At 36.6% G+C, this 24,071-nt stretch overlaps 1 protein-coding gene across 1 annotated transcript; it reads right to left on the minus strand.

Moving 5' to 3' along the window:
* Window positions 1-1,480: 1,480 nt before the first annotated feature.
* Window positions 1,481-24,018, minus strand: LOC121323831 (isthmin-2-like). Its single transcript, XM_041265098.1, has 6 exons — window positions 22,815-24,018; window positions 17,153-17,404; window positions 11,797-12,082; window positions 6,665-6,802; window positions 5,875-5,952; window positions 1,481-5,115 (listed from the first exon to the last, which is right to left on the minus strand). Exons 1-6 carry the CDS (start codon window positions 22,947-22,949, stop codon window positions 4,598-4,600), a joined length of 1,407 nt encoding a protein of 468 aa, XP_041121032.1. The 5' UTR covers window positions 22,950-24,018; the 3' UTR covers window positions 1,481-4,597.
* Between the last annotated feature and the right edge of the window lie 53 nt (window positions 24,019-24,071).

Below are 24,071 nucleotides of genomic sequence, written 5' to 3' on the forward strand. Positions count from 1 at the left end.
TAATATATGAACCACACCACTGGGAAAACATGTTAAGGATATTACTGAGATTGTACATGCCTGTAATATATTTTCAATTATTTCGAATTTAATTGTTCAGTTTTATGAAAAAAAAAAAATTAAAAAAAAAAAACTTTATTCATACTGTTTTGTATAGATTACCTCAAATCAATGCTGCATAGTGGACATTTTTTTTACACTGTGAGATGATGAACCCTGTTTTTATTTTCTGGATCTGGCACATATACATTTTCTTAAAATCTAGTGCATTCGTGTGCAATATACATCCAGAATTTAACTTTTTAAATGTTCAGAGTTTGTTTTAATTCATGCAGATAATGAAATAAATGTTGACCTATATTTATTTATTTGGATTCAATACCAAAACGATGAGCCTTAACATACCGATCATTTGAAGTTTCATTGCAGCTTATGCATCATTTGATGACCACGTATGTATGGAGAGAATAGAATTGTATCGCTTGTCAAGTATCAATCTAGGATTCTTATTTTGCATTTAAAATGTGTATAAAAACACATTTTTTAAATAGCTTAACTATATATATATATATACACACACACACATATATATATATATATATATTTTTTTTTTTCCTTCAAAATATTTGACTGCTACTGTATAATTGCTTTTCTAAAGTCTGTGTTTATATTCCAGCTTTGTCAAGTTCCAACCAGGAAACAAAGGAAACTCTTAACCCCAAATCCAGCTGTTTTCAGAATGTTTTTCTATAAAAACATTCAGCAGTACAGGTACAGTTATCTTTGTATGACCATCAAGCTTCACCTTGGTGGACCTTGCTTTGATTTTAACAGGGGAGCAATAAAAACACAGAGTAATAAATATCTCCTTTTAACTTTCCAAACATAATTTCTGTCTGGCGTATCCATTTGTAAGAATAGTTATGTTAAAAATGTTTTGAAGGTGGTACATTCTTCAAAAGAACCTGCGCAATAGCCTGAATGCTCATCTGGTCCTGATCGTTTTAGTGTTGAACAATAAACATTAGAGTACGTAGCACCACAGAGACCATATGACAATTTCACAGAGCTTTGATTCAGCGTTCAGTGTCAAACAAGGGTTAGCCCTATTAAGATGTTTGTAGAGTATCAGTAAAAATATTATGTGCAGCTGTGGTTCTCAATGCTTACTGGCATGCTGGACTGTATACTATGGTTGGCATTAATAAATAATCTATAAGTAACTAACATAAATGGAAGCAGTAGAATTAATCAGAATGCAAGGCCAGTCTCTGACAACAGCAATGAAATGGGCTTTAATGAAAGCGGCCTTGTAGTTGCTTTTAGCAACGCAATTGAAAGGTTGAAGAGGGGCTCCCAAGTGCTGCATCTGGTAAATGCACTCCGAGTGGAGTGCAAAATGCGCCCTATAGCCCAGGGGAAAAACCCCCCAAAAAAACACATGTACAAAAAAATAATGGATAACAGTTTATTGAAAATGGTGTACTGTATGCAAATGGCTTCCCTTTTCACATAATAGAGATCCCTTTAGAAATGTATTATTCATTTTCAACAGTGCACCTTCAGTATCATATAATAATTTGAATAATTCAAAGCTTAAGCAATCATTTAACAGTGGACAATAAATACTGTACATGAATATATCTAATACCAATTTAAAAAAAAAAAATACATCATGCTATAACATACTTACATTACATAAACATCCTTTAAAAAACACAGAAAATGCTGCATTTTTGCAAGTAATCCCTTTACAATAGAAAAACAAACACAAATCACAAAATGTTGGTATATATTTAAATAAAGTGCCTTTCTTGAAGAAAAAAAAAAAAAACAGTTATCCTCCAAAATTTGATAACATGTCATCTACTTTTTCCTTCCTGACAGAAGCTTGTGATACATGTAAACTTTCAAGTTCAATTTGTATTCAAACACTTTTCATGCTAGATTGTAGCAATAGGAGATCAAATTAACTAAACACTGCCCTTAATTGTGAAATGCTTTTACTATCATGATTAAGCATTTTATTCAAATAATTAGAATTAATACAAAGACAATGACAGTGTATTTGTGTATGAGATCATGCACTTCCTAATAGATAAGCGGTAGATTCACATACCAGTTTAATCCCTGGATTGAAAACAACATTTTTAAAAAAGCATGTTTTGTAATAAAGCAGGTATAGTCCAAGGAGGATCAGAACAATTGTATGGTGGCATACAGATATTTTCTCTAAAATCTGATTTCAATTCATGACTCTTGTGGTTTCCTGGGTCAATAAATGCTGGCCGACCTTAAAAATGAAACAGCTCCATCCCTCTCAGATGACAAGGAAGAGGGGAAATGGTTTTAAAACAAGCCCTTCACCAGAAACCAATCCAAATCAAACTGTTTCAATTCTCAGTAAAGTCAATGTACTACACATGTTGGTACAACATCACAGAATATGTATAGTTGGTTAAACTCAAACCAGTCCACTGGTTAAAAATTTAAAGTTCGACATTCCCCTGGTTACTGCAATAATGCCCCCTTGCTTGTAAACCAGCATAAGCAGATGTTTAAAAACAGGTTTTCCAAGTTTCACAGCCCAACATTTTCAGCATCTGGTATCTGTTAAAAGCAATACTCTCAAAAAGGTCCCCATATCAACTACTAAAGAACCGTTTTTGCACAAAAGTAGGAAATAATTCTGTCAGGACTATGATTATGCTAACTGCTAGCCAGCCACATGGTTGTATTTAAGTACACTTAAAAAAAAATTAAGTTATTTCAAACAGTAAATAAAAATGGATTTCAAAATACACAGAGAGAGAGAGAGAGAGAGAGGGAGAGATTTATTTTCTAATAAGCCCATGTTGGTCACATTAATAAATTTACCAAACTACCAACATGTGTTTTACAGATTAATCACATGAAACCCACTGTATATAAAACATTGCCTTCTATACTGTAAATAGATTTTTTTTAAATAAATCTAAACATCTGTAACATCAATATAAACCTTAAAGTTGGGGGAAAAGACACCAAAGCTACTTACTGGATTCATCAGAATGCTGTTGGCAAAGTAAAAAAACACATAACTGCTTTAAAAACACCACCCTACGAACAAACAAAATCCTTCAATAGTGCTTTACCATTAAAAGAACAATTCCTATATAAACAGAGCTATTTGTTCGTGGTTTAGAGAATCACTCAGATATTTAAGGGACATCCTATCTGACAAACTGGGCTGGCTTCAGATAACCACTTCCAACAGCTGGTATCACAAAGCCCTCCTAAAAAACAAGTTTGCCAACATAACTTTCACCAGAACAGGGACGACTTCTGGTGATCTAAGCAAATACTACCGTTTCATTTACTGAAACTCAGGTACATCTCAGGTACTGACATTAACTACATTGGGAACACAGAGTTCTCATCTATGTCTTTTTCATATTTGAGAATTAGATAAAAAAAAAAATACAACAGAGTACAATTAGACTTATGATATCTAAGAATTTAATATGGCCCTAAGGCCAAGTAAATGGCAAGGGTTATACAAGGTTTGTTTTGTCAATCGCAGTTACTGAGGTTCATTCAAATTTGCATGAACTAGTAAGTGACGGTTCATTTTTTGTTAATAAGGAAAAATAGGAGAATTCACAAGAACATTTACTGTTACTACAAGGCTATTCTGTAGGCATCTGCACCAGCTTTATTAAGCAAACAGTGGAACAGTCTTGACGGCTCCAAGTTCTTCTTTTGAAGGTACCTGAATTCTGCTTCATTTTACACATGTTTTGTGCTATTATGATATTACTAATTTTAGTCAGGATTTAACATGATGAATAATAAACTGTGTGCCAGGCAAATTTGATATAAAACACTGTCTGGACTGCCTGGTTCCCTCTGCGAATGCTAGAAGCCAATAGAATGGGATAGATCACCCTAGGGGTAGCTTTTTGCCCTTGTAAAAGGAGGAAAGGATACATATGTATAACTTATGATGTGAAGTATCTGCTAATGATCTGTTAACTTATTCTGGATAGGAGATGTGCCAGTAAGAGTTTATGTCTTGGAAGCTGAAACAAGGAACTGTTTGCCAAGTGTCTACTTTTACCAACGGTGTCAAGCTAACAACATGCTACTGCTTTTTACCCCAGGAATCCAAGGTCACTTTGTAGCAGCAAACAATCTGTGAAGAAATGTAGCAGTTTTAGTTGCTACCGCTGTTTGTCTGTTAAGGGTGACAAATGTTTCAAAATTAACTTCAAACCAATTTCCTTGGTCAGTGGCTACAGTAACACATTTAGTTTCCAGTCTTACAAGTCTATTACTTTCGGGAAAAAAAAAGTCATATCAACCATTATCTTCAATGGACAAAAGTAAAATCAAGGGTTTAGAAAAAAAAAAAAAGGATGTCTGGACAGTAACTTGAACCAATGCAATTCCATTAGTAAGACCTGGAGTTACAGCGATACACACACGAATCACCATTCCACGATTAAGAAAAATATGTTGTTTTCCATGCTGGAGCTGGTGGCTACTTTTGGAGATTTGAAGTTGTGCAACAGTATGGAACCTGGTTTATGGAATAGTTGCCTTTTTGTGTTACAATTTAATATTCCCTTGCCTCCTCCAGCTCGTTCATGTAAACATCCTCTGGTGGGTTTTCAGCACACTCCATTCCATTGTTGGGTGGCCGTACTGAATGAAACCTGCTCCAGTCCCCTTTGCATAAAATCCATGGTAACACATCCACTTTGTAATGCAGCTCAGGTGAAAACTCTGTGCTGATAAGATTGGGGGCACCTGCACCCTTCCCCCTGGTGATCAGTCTCATTTCACCAGTGTAGCAGCAGTGCTGTGCAGCCAGAGTGGTGCTGTCCAGGGACAGCATGGAGCGCACGCAGAACCTGGCCGTGGGTTTGTAAATATCCAGTCGTTCTTTGGGGCCGCTTGCATCCCGCCATCGGTAGGTCTTCCCTTGCTTATTGTCGAAGATGTTAACTGTGCTGTAGACAGCTTCTGATGGGTAACTGCATGGGCAGCTGGGCAGCTCTGTCAGCACTTGGTGAAGGTACTTCTTTAAGAAGTCACTTTTGCAGTTGAGCCACTTTTCACAGCTGTCGACATCTGCAAGAATATAAAAAGAAACATACATGTTATGAAAATATACATTGGTAAATAACAGACATATGGAAGCACTCTCAGAGAATAATGTTTGGAATAGTCCACCATGTAAGGTTGTAGGGTCATGCAAAAAGCATTCAGATACCAACCTAACAAATTGTTTATAAAAAAGGGATACAACTTGGTAAACATGCTGGGCTTTTAACAGATCCCAAAAGTATTATTTAATTTGAAACCAAAAACTGAAAATAAATCATTGGGCCTAATACCACTCTACACTCGAACAGAGTGCCATATCTTCCTGTAATTAAGAGTTGTTTAAACATTTGGTCGACCAGACCAAAAACATTTGATTTTACTCAGCTCTTTCAATTATATATTTTCTTATTTATGCTCAAACACTTCATCCAGAACATAACAGGTAACTAATAACAATGTTAAGCAGACAAATGTTTTGACATCACAGCACTTGTATGGTCAGATTACTATGTCACTTTTGGGCTAAAAGGTTATTTTAACTTCAAGTGCTATGATGTTAAGTGACTTCTGCACATGGAGAAGTCATATCTGGACACAACGACTTTATCCAAGGTGGGATGCTCAAAATACTGCATTATAGGGTTGCCCCTTTAACCCAACTCCAGATAGCAACATATGGTATGTAAACTTAAATAACGTATCACTAATTCTGTCTAGCAGTCAAGACGTATGTAAGGAAATGGGGTCCCTTTCAAAACCCAGAACAGCAAGCATTCCACTGACCTGCATCAAATAGCTCTGTGCCGTTTTCCGTTTCATACGGCATGAGATCTGATACAGCATTCATATCATCTTCAATTCCTGAAAAGAGACAGAAAAAGTTTATTCTTGATTCACAATATTATAGCTGTCATATTTGATTTGCAGATTAGTATTTCTTGGTCAAGGTTAAGAAGCCTATAACTAAAAAGATTTTGAAATGTAAAATTAAATAATCATGCAATTGATAATGTTACCTTGTAGTGCGCCTTTATTTATTTTTATTTTTTTTACCATGTTAACAATTTTAAAAGAGACAATGTTCATGAGTCACAGATTCTTGCTTGCATTCTTTTAGGACACAAGATGGAAACAAAACATAACTGACTCACAGTCAGTCACCAGAACTCATAGAAAAGTCATTGTCAAAACCACGTTTCATCATTGGATGAAGCTATAACCGAAATAAAAATGTGACTAGTACGGATGTAGAAAACAGCTCCAGGACTTTGAATACTCTCCCTTTTAAAGTTTACCAATGTCATTTTTCAGTTTGCTTTTATCATGCTTGTCCAATGTATTTACCAAGATACAATGCTTTACAGGGTTTTTTGTTTGCTATTTGAACATTACATAGACAACTTTCATATTGATGTCTTTTGTGCCAGAATTTTCAACTTTGCATTTGGCCACAAGTTCAGCCACCCTGCCTCCTCCCCATTTTCAGAGGGGAAACTTCAGAGGTTTCATACAATAAAGGCATTCATGTGCTCCAGAGCAGGAAATGGATGGTTTTTAGGGATTAAACTGTTACCTGGACAGCGGATCAGGTCGCAGGTTCTGGACTCTGTCGCAGTGCAGGCATAACCACATGATCGCATGCGCTTCTGGTTCCCAGTGCCACATGTGGCACTGCAGGGGGACCAGGCACTCCACTCCTCTTCTTCATACTCTGAGACAAACAAAGAGACAATTTCCACACGTCAGAACAGAATACTGGTACTTTATTAATCTGAATAGGTTCCACTGTTGAGCCCCCACTGAAAATTATGGTAGCATTCCTTCTTAGAAGTCTATCTTTTATAGCTGATTTTCTAATTACTATATATATATATATATATATATATATATATATATATATACACACACACACACACACACACACACCACTAAAAGAAACTGGCTTTTAAAAAGACAACCATGACAAGAAATATGCTCCTATTCAACATTTCCTTGTCAACATTACACCTGGCATGCAAAATAATAGCATTCAATCTTATTGTGACCGCCAACATTAGAACTTGACCGGGTTTGCCTGAAAACGATTATAAAAAATGCAATACCCCTATTTAGCCAAGAAACAACATTGAAAGATTCTAATAGTCTCAATTTGTTTTCCCCAAAATGTTATTGTTGCATAAATAAAATTAGTATGAAACATTTATTAATAAAATTAAATATCTAAAAAACAAAAACAGGATGTGGCACTCAAGCCTCCTTTTTGGTTGCAATATCTTCTAGTTTCTGCTAGTTTCAGCAAATTTGCCAGCCAATGTAAACATTTTCCACAGCCAGCTTCCATTCCAGGAGAAATACTATTAGCTTTCCTCTCTAATGTTTACCATGTTACAGATTATACTTTAAAAAAAAAAAAATTAAAAAAAAAAAAAAAAAAAAAAACAGTTTTCATACAATTGAAAAGGCTTCATCTACTAGCCTACAGTTTATGTATTTTGGGTCTGGTTGGTTACCAGAACAAAAGTAAACGGTCAAACTGCAAACTGTTTATCCAATGCCATTTATAAAAACAGGTTCGCTTTTCGGGTTTTACAAAGGCACCAATAATATTATGGACCTTGTATGTTTATTAAAATCAACCAATTAATGCTATCATTAGCCAACAGCCAGCAACTGAATTGTATCTCCAGGTTATGTTTTTTTTATTTTTATTTTATGCAAGGACTACAGGTTTCTACTAAGTAAGCACATTTATTAGGCTAATCCTTGTCCTTAACATAAGAATGATAACAATATCTGAAATCTATCTTTAATGCACAGACATTCCTTTTATATTTATGTAAGAACTTCCAACTTTGTTTACAGAACTTGCCACCCGCACAACAGGATTCACTTGTATCTAACAGTGGAATCAGATTTGAGCTGGTATGGATTATTTATTACAATTTATATATGTATAAATATAAAATGTCCAATTTTTTTTTCTCCTCACCCCAGCGAGTGCCCACACAGCACAAAAGTTCTGAGGGCATGTCAGGCAGGTGGGCTACTGATCTAGGAGAACAGAGATCAGCCCTGCTTTTTATCCACTCTGAATGTGCTCGGCGTCTGGTCAGTAGGGTTCCTACCAAGGAATTCCTACCAGTTTCCGATCTCCCACACCGGGAGCGTCAGAGCCAATGTGATGCCTCCTTTGGAGTCCCCAGCAAAGTTCATCCTCTTTGCACATCCCAGACCTGAACCGTCCAAGCTGCAAGACTCATCCTGCGCTTCGAGCCGTAGTGATTTAACTGAATGAGCCACTCGGGGACCCTGGAGATGGTATGGCTTTTAATTGCAGACTAAGAAACAATAACGTGTACACAATAATGAAAACAAGATGGTCCTGATTACAGACTGGCCGAGCTATGAAATAGCAGCATTTGCACAATATATGCGGTTTCTGCCTTTGCTCCACTGCCAGCTCTCTGTGTGGGTCACCCAAGAATATATATTTTTGAAAGACTTTCAAATTACAGGAAAAGTTAAAACGGAGATGTGCGCTTTATGTACTGAAAACCTTAGACCAGCCCACTTAATAGACATTGTTGTAGTTTCACTGCTCTCCGCGCAGCAGATGCTTAATTTCTGTACACAGTTTAAATAAAGCCTTATTATACTCTTTTTACAGTTGTTTTTTTTTTCTACCCCAAAGCCACATGAAGGAAAAGCATGCCAGTTCAGAACAGCATCCAAGCTCCATGGAATACATTGGTTTATATGAAAACAAGCCAACTATAATTTTCAAACTATTTCTGGATTGCGTACAGAAACCTGTTTAAGTGTCAAAAATGACTTTGCACACTAGCACACAGACTGGCAAGCTTTCAGACGACAACATAGTGTCCAAATGTACATTTTGGGCACCTGATATGCTGGGCATGAGTATCTACTGCTTTATAAATTCATTGTGTCTAGCTCTATATTTATGAGAGTTGACTGGAATGGCATTTCATGTAATTTTATAAAACAGAACTTAATGTTCAAAACACTCAGCTAGGTGTCTAAAGAGCAGGTAAAAAGCACTCCCACGCACGGAAAGTACCTAGTGCCAAACAATCTGTCTGCTATGATAACACTGTGTAACAATTTTTTTTTTTTTTGTTCCTGGGTAGTAAGTGTTATTTCCTAATTGCTTATGCCTCAAAAGTATAGAATATGGCTATTATTCCCCACAAACTTTGCTTTTGTGACCAGGGCAGTGATATTTCAAAATATCACTATTTCAAATGGGAAAACGGGCAAATGTGTGTCTTTTCGTTCACATGAAGTCAGAAAAAAACAACATATGAATCCAAATGAACATGTATTTATACTAAAGTATACTGTATTGTATTTACAGTATAATCGTAAATCTCGAAAAACTACTCACTTCTAAATCTTTTGTAGTCATTTTTGGATTCATATGTTGTTTTTTTCTGACTATGTGAACGAAAAGACACATTTGCCCGTTTTCCCATTGGAAATAGTGATATTTTGAAATATCACTGTCCTGGTCACAAAAGCAAAGTTTGTGGGGAATAATAGCCATTTTCTATACTTTTGAGGCATAAGCAATTAGGAAATAACACTTACTACCCTGGAACAAAAACTGTGTTACATAGTGTAATCTGGCACAAAACACCCTTCATGAGTACTCTTGTGGTTGTATATATTTATATCAGCAACTATATCTGACCAGACAATATTGCAATATCATGAAAATACCTCTCTGACACCCCAATGCAAGTTTTTTGTAAATTTTATCAAGATGCAAGCAGAAAATGTCCGGCACCCTTAAATAAAAGAACTTTACTGCAGTTTACTACTTACATTAGCAGCAAACAGATTTCCATTCGAGGTGAAAGAGCTGTAAAAACTGTGTGAAAGACGTTTTCCATTTTGGCACTTTGCCACCTCAGCAATTCTGCCCGGCAGAAGGCACGCTCTACTTTTCCCACCAAATTAAAAGCACAATAATTTTATACACAGCCTTAAAAATGCCCATGAATTTTTGAACTGGATCAATAAATCCAAAACTCAGTGCAAAAGAGGATGAAAAGAATAGTTCAGACTTTAACGGTCATCCCATGTCAGGCTGTCCCCCTAATCTCCCAACTAATTGAACACAAATATTAGTTGTTTATCCGGAGGGACAGTCTGATGCTATTAGCAAGCAACCCAGCAAATCTTCAAAAGCTTGTGGCTCTGAGCACCAGTGTCAACTTCAAAAGAGAATACAAACAATGCTTTGATGGTCGAGCGCTCGCACACAGTCACACCGTATCCCCGCTTTCTTTTTTTAGTTCTCGTTTGTGCTTTCAGCGGCAGCATCTTTTTTAAAATTTCCAAAAACAAAAAGAACGCCAGGCCTCGAGAAGACAGCCAGTGTGCAACGGGCATGCAAAATTATTTAAAATATTCCATTTAGAAAACAATGGTCACTTGTCTCATTTGGATGTCAATAATTTAGCAGAGCTCTTTTGGCAAGCGCTGTAGAAAGTGGTCACTAATTCAGGATTATTTTTTTGTGCTGTGACAGTTTGAAGCACAGGTTTAAAAGGGATAATTTTTCCAATTTTTACAAGGCCCTATAATATTTGCAGATGTTTGTAATACAGTATACCTTGGAACATAATTTTCACGTAATTAGGCAATACATTTAAAATCTTAAAGTACTTCTATGTAAGTTATTAGTTACTTGATGTTAAGTAAGTGGGTTGACATTTGTAAGAACGTATTTGCATTTGAGATTTGTTCAGTAGTTCAACAAATGAAAAAACATTTACTTACAAAACGTGCCCCCTGTACAAGTGAAAATGACTCTAACAAATGTCACTAAATCAAGTACTATCAATTACCCTCCAGCAGCTACCCTACTGTTTGAGTGCACAATTTACAAAGTAAATTTTATTTGGCGAATACAGTAGTATTGTATAACGCATTGAGCCTGCTTTTTGCAAGCCATTCCGGTAGTAATCAGATGAAAAATCCTGAGGAACATTCAGAGACATCAAATGTTTATCTAAATCAGACAGCTTTTGCATCTCTGCAAGGCGGCAGTATATGCAGGTATGTGACTCAAACAAGCCCTTTAAATTTCAAGGAGGTAAGTGAACAGTTAAATATGAGATGTGAGGGGCACGTGTAATCTGTGACAGTGATCCGGATTTTGTTTTCCGATATTTTCTGTCCCAGATTTCTTTTATCTGGATAGTTTTGATGTGTTTTTTCAATGTCACTGCTGGATTACTTGTATCCACACTACAAATGATTATGTTTACGAAATTCGTTTTTTTTTTTTTTTTTTTTTTAAAGGAATGTTATGGAAGAAACTCCAATGTGATTATCTTTCTTTCTTGTAGTTTCTCATGAGTTGGTAATAAACACGCCTATATTCAGCAACTATTCGATATAGAAATCAGTTCAATCAGAATATCTTCTCTCATTAACCCGTGAGAGTCTGTTCTTAGAATTCTTGATTGTGCCCATATCCCTTTTTTGTCTTTTAAACAGGTCGTCAGCTGACATTCAAGGAACCTACTAGACGCGTGTTCAGTCACTCCAGTATACAAGGGTTAAACAACCAAGAAATTACAAAAACTTCAATAAAAGAAAAAACTATAAATCTTTAACTTTGAACAAATCCCCCAATGGTATCAGCATGCAGATGTATTTGTCACAACTCACCGTAGATGTCCTTGGAACCCCATCCCTTGTGTACTGGCCATCTTCTGTCCCAGTCTCCTACTCCACTCAGTACCGATTCTTCGCTGTCATACTCCACAGGGTAATCCTCGGTGCTCATTCTTCCAGTACTGTCCTCAGAGGAGTCAGGGTATCCCCAGAACAAGGGCCAGAACACTTCCTTTTTATCCAGCCAGTCAGCAGAGGACAAGGACCAGTCATTCCGGCTTCCTTTATGTAGATCCATCTCAAACTCAGCTTGAGGGTCATCCACAACCTCAATGGTTACCTGACATTGATAAAACAAACCTCATTTATCCATAACCCAAGAACTTCCCATTGGTGAAGTAGTAGGCATGGTATATGCAATAGGAGTTTGGTTTACATGTAGCATATTATTTTACTTATGTATGTAGAACTAAAGTATTAAAAAGCTGTGCAGCCAAGTTGTCAGGTCTCAAAGCTGGAGACCTGGGTTCAAGTCACTGAGTAACAGCAAGTCCTTGGGACAGTCATCATCTTCTTGTGCCTCAGTTGTAAAACAGTCAGCTTTCAGTTAATAAGACAAGCTGGGTAGGATAACCTGGAAAATAAATTCTCACCACCTTACAATTGTAATGTAATACAATGCAAGAGCTACAAAGAATCAACAACTTTCCATTAGGTCATTCTGTGACAGCTCAATTAAAAAGCATTGGTCACTTAAAAAAAAAAAAAAAAAGCTTTAGCATAAACCAGAAATAAACTAACCCACTGAAGCAATGTCAATTACCTGCTTCAACAATGATTTAATTACACATGCTCATTTATTTAAATAAACCAAAGCTTCTTCAAATCTATCTATTCTGTCGAGTAATGTATTATTACACTTAGCTGCACTCTGTTAAAATATAGTGACTCACTATCAACAGCTGCTTGCGTGATCTGTTCCCATTAACATGAATAGATTGTTTAAAAGAGAGAAGGTTTAACATCTAAAAGCATGTGCAATTTATCAGGCTCTAACCTCCACACTTACTCCATCCGGCTTATGTGCTCAAGAAGAAATCTATAGTGGCAAAGTTATGCGTTTCCCCTAGCCAGTGAATTACCAGTGATGAGAGAATAAGCAAAGTCACATTGACTGCTGTTGTAGTTAACCAAAAAATTCTGAATTTGTGATTCCAAAATTACCATCCCTTTTAATCAAGAAGAGGGGCACCAGTGCTGGAAGAGGAAACCTTTGAATTCTTTCCTCTCATGCTAGCTCTAACCTGTTCCAAGATCAGGCACGGTTTACTTCAATGAAAAAAAAAAAAAAAAAAGCTTTGTTTCAAAGCACTTGCTGGAGGCTATTTGAAACCTGAATGATATTGTTTTTAAAAATGTGCGTGTTAAGAAATTGTACATACTGCATTGTGCTCCATGTTTGTAAAACATAACTGTTCCTGCCTGCATCTTTTGGCTCAACCCAGGACCCCCACCCTGCCCCGCCCCACTACAATACCTTAATTCCAACTTCTTAAGAACATCTAATAAATGATCTCTATATTCTGTATGTCAATTGCATTTAACTTCATGCCTACAAAAGGTTTGCATTAAGGACAAGTTAAAGGGATCTCACAGTCTGGAAACAGCTATTAAGGACCAGTTAATAAAAACCTCCAGAAAATGAGATTAATCCTGTGTTCTCCTCCAGAGAATACAGCATTAGATGTGGAGAACAACATATCAGTTCATGACAGGTTACATTTTAACTCACAGGCAATGGAAAAACAATAGTGAATTTCCCTTAGTAACAGCAGAGAAATCATTCAACCAGATGGCCTAATAATTAACTGATACAAGGAAAAAATCAACAGTCATGCTCTTGGGTGTAAAACAAAACAATCCCCACATGAAACTGTAAACTGGTTTTACTCACAACATTATGGAGAGGTGTTTTTCTTTTACCTCATTAATCCTTGTTTAAAATTAAGCATTATTTCTCTATCTCCTGCTGTTTTGCCCAAGGCAGTTTTTTTAAAAGACAGACCCATGTTTCCTGTTATTATCTGCTATTATTTTAATCATCAGACCACATTTACAAAACCACTCTATTGTGCCATTAGTAATTTATTTGTATTATGTGAGGCTGAAGGAATTTATGTTGCACTTCTAAAATTACTATTTTTAAAACCACTAAAGGAAATAATGGATTGTGGAGCTGTAGCTATTACATTAGGGACAGTGAAACTATACATGGTATTAATTTATTTGAAGATGAATCTGAAGCAAGCTTAACAGTTGAGACTATCAACTTTATTATAAGCCTGAAGTTAGAATATTAGTAGTGGTTTGGAATGGAAGATATCCAAAGCGCTAACTTAGAATGCTGACTATTTTCAATGTATGCTGATTACGTGGCCTAGCATTGTTATTAGAGTGATAAAGAGCACTGATATAACAATTCATTGAGCATTAATGAATCATGATACTTTCTGTACATGATACTGTATATTGTATCACAACAGAAGTATGAATTTTTTTTTTTTTAATTGTGCTACAAGACCAAAAGCACAAAATACTGTATCTCATTGTAGATCACCAAATGGTTCTTGAATGAAGACTCTCTATCTTATTTCATTTTTATCTTTTAACAAAACAGTCCATCATTAGATTACCATTTCATCTTCTAATGCAACATACAAGTTAGACCAGTCAATACTACCTTTGTTTACCATACTTGCTGTATTAAAAACTATCACTAATATTATAGTATTAACTTTCTCTGGAATATGAGAAGATCCTAAAATCTGCATAGAGATACTAGTTGGAACAAAAGACCATGTGTATCTCCACCTGATGCTGGTGAAAACTTAGAACATGAAGGAAACTATAGATTAAAAAAAAACAAAAAAACTGATTCCAAAAGCAATATATGTATATTCTGAATTATTTTAAATTTACTAAATAAAGGGAAACTGTTTTAAATTTACAAAATAAAAATGACATATTCGACACGTCTTGTTATTCTCATTTATATAATTGTACACACTTAACCTGCAGTATAAGTAGTATTCTGCAAGTATACGTGTGCAAGCCTTTTATGTTGCTCTTCTGGGGAAGATGTGGCATTTTGAGGTTCGACTTTTAAGCCTAGAACACACACGAGCAGCACGGTACTGTTAGCTGGTCAGCCGCAAACTGCCGCACGTATCACTCACCTTTGATTTCAATTACAGCGAATACAGATTGATGAAAATAATGAAGTTGCGGAAAAGTGATGCAGTGGCAGAATTTTAAAACGGCAAAATAATCGCTTAGTGAGCGATATTTTGCTGTTCAAACATTTTCCCGCAGTGGCAGATATGGGTCTAGCCAATCAGATCCATGGTGTGGGACGTGTCATGTCTTGATGAACTCAACTATCCATCAATTTGGAGGCGCTACTAATAGCTGAAGTTTCTCAGCATCCCAAGCGATTTGATTACAAAAATAAGAATTTCAAGGACATTGGTGATGGGTCTATTGAATCATCCAAAACAAATACTAACCACTTACACCCCACATTAATTCAGTTACTTGACATCTTGTATCATTTGTCATATTTAGTATACACTTGCAAAGAATGCAATTCATTTTTTCCTTAATAATAGCAGCTCCTATACAATGTATAACTATAGATATAGTACCACAGTCCAGTCTTGTTAAGTGTGGTGCTGGATGTATAATAGTTGTTTGCTTTCACATTGCATCCCAAAATAAATATCCTATTTTACATACATATCCTTAGGTAAATAAAAGGCAAATATTTCTGAGTGGTGTTCTGATATGTGAACTTATAACATTAGATCCTGATAAAAATTTCTGGAGATGGACATGACCGTGCAAACAGGGTTCAAGCAGTAAAGTTCAAGAATGATAAACATTATTTGGGTTGTTGTACAGTGCTGGGAGGTGGTGGGCCGTCTTCTTTTTTTAATCGCTGCTTCACAACCATTGATGCGTGTCTACCAAGCAAAGTGGTATTGCCATGCGCCACCCTGCTTCGCTCCCCACAAATGGTGCCACGCCGCTCATGTGTCCCCCCAAGATACCGTTCCAAGAACTTCTTATTTTATTTAAGCAAGTTGCAGTTTAACAAGTGGTGTACAAAAAAAGCACAACAGATCAGTGTCCAGTTGTGTCGTGTCACTGCGATAACTGCCTGTATGTGAGCATGTTTTCACTGGTTGGCTTCCATAGCAAGGTGTACTGCGCGTTTGTCCACTGAGCCAATGAGAATAGAGGTTAGAAGAGGCGTGTCTGTCAACGTTCTGTCAACAGGTGCATTCACGGAGATCATTCTGTGCAGAACTTGATCAATTTTGCCAATGACTTGCTAAGAATGACATCGTGAATGCACCCATTGGCTGCAACAGAATCTGCGTAAAATGATCTTTGTGAACGTGCCCTCTGTTCCTGCCTGTTTGTGTGTGTTCTTGGTAGTGCAAGAGTGTTCAGTCGGAGTAATTTTTTATAGAAATTTTCGACAACATTAGCGGGCCGGTCATGAAAGTTGCACGGGCTGGTTTTTGCCCGCGGGCCATAGTTTGGGGACCCCTGAAGTACACAATCAGGACAATTACCTGTATCATGACACATATCATATCACAACCTACATATCTTGATATGTATTGGATCACGAGATCAGTGTATCATTGAACCCCTAATAAAAAGTGAAATGATAAAAATTTAATTAATGAGGGATAGCCTATACAACAGAACAGAAAAAAAACAACTATGCTGAAGTGCTTTCTTAACCATTGCACAGTACAAAGAAATACATTATTATTTTTTTTTTGGCTAATTTGTAGTTTTTCTTTCTTTAACTAAGCAGTTCTTGGGCAATCATTTTCATAAGCTGGGGCAACTCAAATAAAATATCAAATGGGATGTTGCACCTTTGTGATCCATCATTCAAGACACGCAGGATGGAAGGAAGTGGTTTTGAATGGTTTTCTGTTTTGTATTAGTAAAACATCTCATGAAAAACACACTTAACTTAAATATAAAGCCAACCAACATTTTGCAAGTCACTGCCAAATATGTTGTATATTCAGATGGGAAAGAATCGTCTCGGATCTCCCCTTGCCAGCTATTTCTAACATCAGACTACATTGTGACTTTGCACTGGATTCCAGGAACACATATGATGTTTCACTTGAGGGACAAAAACCCATATGGCCCAAATGTGCTCACTCCTCTTGCAACACCTCTGAACACAAAACAACAAAGTAAAGCACTTTATAGCAAACAAGTGAAGTAGGGTGCAAACCCCTTTCAAAAAGGAAATTACAAAAATGAAATGCGAACACTTTAATACAGTTTTTTTTCACTCCTTTACTAAGGAACCTACCTGAATATTGGGGTTTTGAGAGTCGAGGTCTGCGTTAGCTAGACCTGGAAAATTCTTGAGATCCAGAACAAAGGGGTTGGTTTCCTCCAGGTCAGCCTTGGACTGGCTCTGGATCTCACTCACTCGCTGCTGCTGGGACCACCTGCGCTTGTGACGGCGTGGAAGGCTCCTCTTCCAGCTCTTAACCTGGTTGTTCTGCTGCATTATTTCCAAAACTCGCTGTGTCTCTGTGGAGGCTGTTTGGCCTTTAACCTGTCAAAAAATAAAAAGATGGCAATGATGTTTAAAAATAAATAAATAAATTGGAATTACATTTCAACAAATTTGATGGGATAAAAAAAGAAATAAATGTATATATTGGCAATACTTCAAGTAGAAAGGGATTACAGCCCAGTCTAACAAAATAAGCCAGTACGGGGCCTACAGTGTTTCTGTCAATTTTATTAATGAATGTGTTATGGTCCATTAATCCCTGAACCACACATATCCAATAGTAGTTGGAGGAAATACTCTTTTAAAATTCCAGTTTCTTCTTGACTATTTTAACATGCACACCCAGTTTCAGAACACTTGCCAAAATGACTTAACTCTCACAGTGAGAAAAACAACGTTAGATAAACAGTTTCACCGGTAGCCTTCAAATAACCATTGTCGCCATTCCCAAAGGAGGAACGTGGTGAAGAGAGAGACCATTTCCAGATTCCTCGCCCCAGGCGATAATCAATTTGTTTCTCTGAGAGGCACAGTTCAGGGCATAAACTGGAAGGGGGGCTCTGCCAGATTTTCCAGTTTTAATGAGACCAGGATTGAAACTTGGGACCCCAGGGATGCTTGGTGTTAGATTGAACCTGTTGTGCCACCATGCCACACGGCTACAAAGTGAAGTATTTCAGCCTTCCAGTGAACTGCAAGCGCAAAACAGCTGTGCTTTCTAAAAGTTTAGATTTCAACTAAGCCAACCCATCTGCAATGAAATATCCTACATATGACAGCATTTCAGTGTTGGCCAGCTTCCAAGAGCAGGCTACAATGTGGTGGCTTTTAAAGAACATAAAATCCGGACAGATGAACTTTCAAAGTGCTCAGTTTTAGAAGAATCTATTTAGAACATTATTCCACCCCAACCCCCCATCATTAAAATCAGCTGGTGAGTAAAATTTGAAAAGCAGATGGAGAATGTTAGCATAATACCCATCCAAACTGATGGGCGGCAGATATCTCCCTCTTGGATGCCTGCCTGGGATGCCGCATGCAGGTTAAATATTACACAGTATGGGATAGTATCTGAACTTAATCTTGGTTTACTTTAATCTGGAGCCCTACAGTCTGCATCTGAACTGGCCTTTAATTTTCCTCAATATGTGAAGTCCACTTTATAATACACCTCTTAATAAATGTATTAAAACACTACTAGCTTCCAATGCTTCCTCACTAAAGAATGATACTGTCCTTGCCTATCACCATAGCAAACAATTTTCTTTCTCAAACTAGGTGTTGAAGAAAAAAGGAAGAATCACGTGCTGTGATAAATGTTTGAGGCCAACTTCAAGGAGAATGTGCATAAATACATTCTACTAAATTCAGTCATATGTGGTTACTTTGTGTTTAGAGAGAAGTGTCTAAAACAAAGGAATGCAACATTGGTAACTAGTTAAAGCTATGCACAATGAAATGAAAAGAGTTCTTAATTAGATTTCTTGTATACACATGGGGTATGTGCCAATATAGAGTTTTACATATCCACATCTTGGCATGTGCCCATTTGAAGTTTATAGTTTAAAAAAAAAAAGAAAAAAGTCTAATAAACTTTCTCTGTCAGCCCAGCTGTGCACCCTGAGCCCTGCTCAGGCATTATAGGGGAGGGGTTTTACCTGCAATTAGGACCAGATGACTTTTAAAAAGGCCACTTTAATCTTGATTACTGGAGCACTTCAAAAGAGACAACCCTGGACCAAAACCCAGCCACGAAAACCGCCTTGCATACGGTACTGCTCCACATCAAAGGTAACATTTCCCAGGCATATATCAACTAAATATGGGGGGTGAATTATACATTTTGTGCTGAATCACATTGACTGTTTAGTGACCATATTGTTTAACACATCTCTACCTGCAAGCATAACCTACATAAACTTATTAAGTGGGCAGGATCCTAAATCTTCAAAAAGGGTATAATCCCATTCAGGCATAATAGGTAAGTGTTTAAACAGATTACCTGACTAATTTCCATACACCTGGATCACTGATTTGATTAACTCCCATCTGAAACACGGTCTTTGTGATAAAAAGGCTATGGTGATAATGCACACAATGAAATGTTTATCCTTTTATGCCTCATCTCTCAGCACACATAGCACAGGTATCCTAAAGTTTCACTAATTCAGCACTGAGAGATTACTGATCCAACTACAAATCTGAAAGAATTAGCCCTCTTCTATGGTGATGGTTACATAAGTGCCCATTTATGTGTGTGTCTGCTGTTCCAACAAATGAATTCCTTCCCCTCCTTATTTCTAGGGTAGAGGTATATGCCTCAATTTCTACCGGTCTTTCAACAGTGTTTCTGCTCTTCAGAAGTAACTCTTCAACAACTGTAGTAATGATCAGATCTTGGCACTGTTGAAGAACCTAGTTCCCGTCCAATTTTTTTTTTTTTTTCTAATACACATTAGGTCAGCCAACATTATTTTGCTATGGTGTCATATAATTTGGTGTTGGCTTCAGCTTGTAAACAAGTGATTTTATAAAAGAAAATCTAATTATTGTAATGGATCGGATGGGGTGGAGGGTGCCTTTTAGTTGGCATCAGTAGCATTAGAAACTGGTCTTTGCACACTGGATTAAAAATGACTTGCCCAAATTCAACCAGGAAAACATGAAATGTAGCCCTCACCACTATACTACACTGTCCACCCCTTCTAAGTAAGCAAAATGATCAAAGAAAAAGTGATTTACAAAAGAGGATATGAGGGTTCTAGTGGGCAATATAAAGATAAGACTAGAAAAAAATCAGTGAAGGACTGAAAAAAAAAAAACATTTTCTGTGTTTTGGTTTGTTCCACCTCCACAGATTAGTTCACTCTGCTGCTGATGATATAATCCTAAACACCTAGAAATATGGGAAGTTAAATCCAAGAAAAGGACTTAGGGTCCTGTTTTCACTTACAATATAGTCATGTCTGGCATTACTCAAAAGAAAGAGTCCACAGTGTCAATGCTTTACCCCCTCCTCTGTAGGGCCCCTTTATTCATTCTTAGGAAGAAATTAATTTGGGCACCCTGTAGTTGATTAAATAAATGCATCTATTTACCAAGACGTTTTAAATATATAATTTCAGCAAACACAAATTTAAAAACCACACCTAGCAAATCATACTATTAAACTGTGATTCTTACGAGCCAATTTTTCCGGACAGAATTGGCTGAAACGTGTGTGTGTGCCTGCTATTCCACATATGTTTTAGTGAAATAGAAGCTGGTGTTTTTTCATTAAAGGGGTGTAAATTCCTCAGGTCTCCTGATACCTGTAAACTGCATAGTGCAGCAAAAGTTATCTGAAAAAACTGATATATAAAGATATATAATTTAAAATTGCCACAGTCCATAGAAAAAGAGTTATGTTTCACAGGGATGAAATAAGACTCCCATAACAAGTATTTGAATCCTTCCAGGCTTTAGTGTGAGTTAATGAGACACACCTGAGCTTTAATTAGGCACACAAGAGAGAGAAAAGCTTAGGTGGGCCTAATCCAGCTCACAGTTAAACTTGGATTGGCTAAATCTGCTATTCAACTATTTTTTATGCTATTTTTCCCCCCCATCCTTGTATTATCCTTCTGTGGGCTAAATTACTCTTAAACTTTGGTATGAGATAAATGTGTACATACTACAATCCAGAAATTAGATGTTGACCAGAAACTAAATTGCTTAACAACTTTTTAAAACACTTAGGTGTTTATTTTCTTTGCAGTTATCACAGCTGTTGCATTTATTTATTTATTAATACATGTGTATAATCATGGACCTGAAAAACTGCTTAGAAACAAAGGTGGTACATTCCTTTACGTTTACTCTAACCGAGATCACTTTTCTTCTGCTTCATTTATTGTTTAAATGTTCTTCAAACAGATTGGGACTTGGTTTACCTCTTCAAGCTCATGTGCAGTTTAAATTCATTCTCAGCAGTGAAATGACACTGCTTTTAATTAGTTCTTTACCAGAACACACACACACACAAACTACAAAAAAGAATGGCTCTAGAGAGCATCTTGAGAGTTAGTGATTATCCTTTATTTTCTTTCTTTAATAAATTTATACAATAACAAAGTCAAGACAATGTGCAACATGACAATGTACTGCATTTCAGATAAACGGCCAATTATTACCTTTTAACATTTATAACTAGATAAACCTTCTCTTCATACCATCAGCTGGGGACAAAAAAAAAAAAAAATCTAAACACATTCCCTATTGATTGTATTACGTGTGGTGTACTGTGTGTGTGATTATATAAAAATGAATTCCAGTACAGTAGTCGGGTAACTGATACTGTAGTTGTGTTCTGTCAGTACCAAGAGAGCATACACGTTGAGTGTAGAGAATATTTGTCCAAACTATTCTTTTAGCAGTTGCCCACATGTTCATTTGGATACATTTCTTGTGGTGTTTGGGTTTACACAGAACACTGAATTTATTATGAAGAAAAAAATAACCATCATTTGAACCCAGTTTTCCCATAATTTAACGTCTACTTATTTGTACAGTAGCTTCGTTTTTCAAACATTTACATTATAGTTTTGTTGATACATATCCAAAATGTAAAAATGTATGATCAACGCAAATAATGGCTTCGTTTTTTGGCATACGCCCACTGACTAACTTTATTCATGTTTGTTTAATGTCTCTAGTAAAGTTAATTGGCGTTGACTTAAATTATGCACATTTGCTTTAACAAAATATTGTGGTCTTAACAAATATGCACGCGTGCGTGTTGCAGTGACTTAGCTTAGCCAACACATATCAATAGCTTACAAAACAAACCCAACTACACTTTGTGTTCACACTCACAGTAGTCGTAGTAGCCTACTTTGTGTGCGACAACCATACAGACATTCTTACAGTCTAACAGTACAACATAACTTTCAATGCATTGGTCGGTATGAAATACCAGGGGACACTCCCTCTCTTACTCTAAATTGCCCAGCTGACCAGAGAAAAAACTGAAACATCCAAGGAACGAACTGACAAGCGCAAACCGTGGGAAAACACCTATACTTCGTAAGAATTGCTACGCGAGTGAGTGATTCGTTTCAAATATGTAAAATGAAGATAGAAGAGTTATAAAATTTTAAGCAAAACTTAAACTCACGAGTGAAAGTTTATTTGTAGTTTGTAAAGTCCCAACGAAACAGCCATGCAGTTTTGAACTCCATAGCTTACCTTGTACCCAAATGTAAATCAATAGTATTTGAATAATGAAAAGCAATAAGTCAATCATTTGTATTCGTATCATAACTATCCTATAGAACAACACGTGTCAAAAAAACTAGTAAATTAATACGTGTACAATAAGTGAAAAACACGACCAGTTTTTTTTTTTTTTTTTTTTTTTTTTTTTTTTTTTGCAGTTATTGGACAAACAAAAAAGGAAATAATGGCTTACCTCCATAAACGTGTTGCTTCTGACCTTAGGGGTGCTGTTTTTATGCTTTTTAACGGGGAACCCCCTGACCAAAGCAAGGTAAAATATGAAGACGACACAGAGCAGCAGAAACCTCTTTCCTCTGATCTGTTGCATTTTTTCCAATACAAACAAACTGACCTCAGTTTAACAACAATCGATGTACTGAGTTTGAGATCTTCTGCACAGAACGGAGTCTACGGTGTTCGTTTTCTCTCAAGAGATCTCTGATCACTCTTCTAGTTTATGAACAATTTATTTATCTCTCTCTGGAAAGCTCCTTAATTGGTTCTTGTTAACTTCTTGGTAGAAGAATAGACCGGTGTGAAAAATACATAACCTCTATATTTTCTAACCGTGATGTGGCTATTCGCATTTAACGGCTTTCTATTGTTTGTATCCAGCGTTTATCGTTTTTTGTTTGTTTGTTTTGTTTTTTTCAGGACTAGCATTCGTCAGTGATCAGCTTGTTCTCCATCCCGTTGAATATAACGTTATTTTTGTGGTGATAATTTAAAACATATTTGTTACTCGCTCGCCACTTAAGTGTCCATGTGGCTAATCCCACTGATGTGAATGATACGTGCGTCTCACTCCTCTCTTCAAGTGCATATCCAACTCAGTTTTAAATATCCTTGCACTGCTGCACTCACGTGTCCGTATTGTTAATTTGGCTTTGATTTCTAGTCCACCGTCTTTTTTTTAGTCTTAGTTTTTGCCGTACACTTCTGCGTCGAGTCACAGACGTTTTCCTTAAATGCAGCGAGCTCTTAAGCGTAACAATACAATGTTTTAAATCTTAACTTCACTGCTGCAATCTGTCCAGCGCCACAACCAATCTCTTCTTCCCCTTGCTGTTATCATTCGTTTTAATCGTCTCTCACACTCTCCTTGTATTTTTTTGTTTAGTTAACCAATTAATCTGCTCTGCTTGTCAACCCTCAATTGAATTTGAAGCCTCCCCAGCCTTGAATCGCATCTCTCTGGGCTGCTGTGACGTTGGGAGGAGGGTCCCAAAGATCAAACGGACACAGTGAATGAATGAGTGAGTGAATGAATTACTCGCGAAGGGATGATTGAATAAAAAAAAAGGGGACAATGAAAGGATAAAATGATAAGAACGAGAGAGTGGGAAAAGGGCTCAAACATGGGAGAAAGCCAACAGAAAAGAAATGTAAATACTCGATTGGGGGTATTCTTTTAAAAAGACTCACTAATAGTGTGTATATATATATATAT

This window comes from Polyodon spathula, chromosome 12 (genome assembly GCF_017654505.1).
Source record: "Polyodon spathula isolate WHYD16114869_AA chromosome 12, ASM1765450v1, whole genome shotgun sequence".
Lineage (NCBI taxonomy): Eukaryota > Metazoa > Chordata > Actinopteri > Acipenseriformes > Polyodontidae > Polyodon > Polyodon spathula.

Excerpts from the sequence above, each read along its gene's own strand:
- LOC121323831 (XM_041265098.1), bottom strand. The coding sequence starts at position 22,949 with ATGCAACAGATCAGAGGAAAGAGGTTTCTGCTGCTCTGTGTCGTCTTC. Across the intron at positions 12,083-17,152 it reads CTCAAAACCCCAATATTCAG|GTAACCATTGAGGTTGTGGA; the intron begins GTAGGTTCCTTA and ends TATCAATGTCAG. Across the intron at positions 6,803-11,796 it reads GGGTTCCAAGGACATCTACG|AGTATGAAGAAGAGGAGTGG; the intron begins GTGAGTTGTGAC and ends TGTTTGTCTCAG.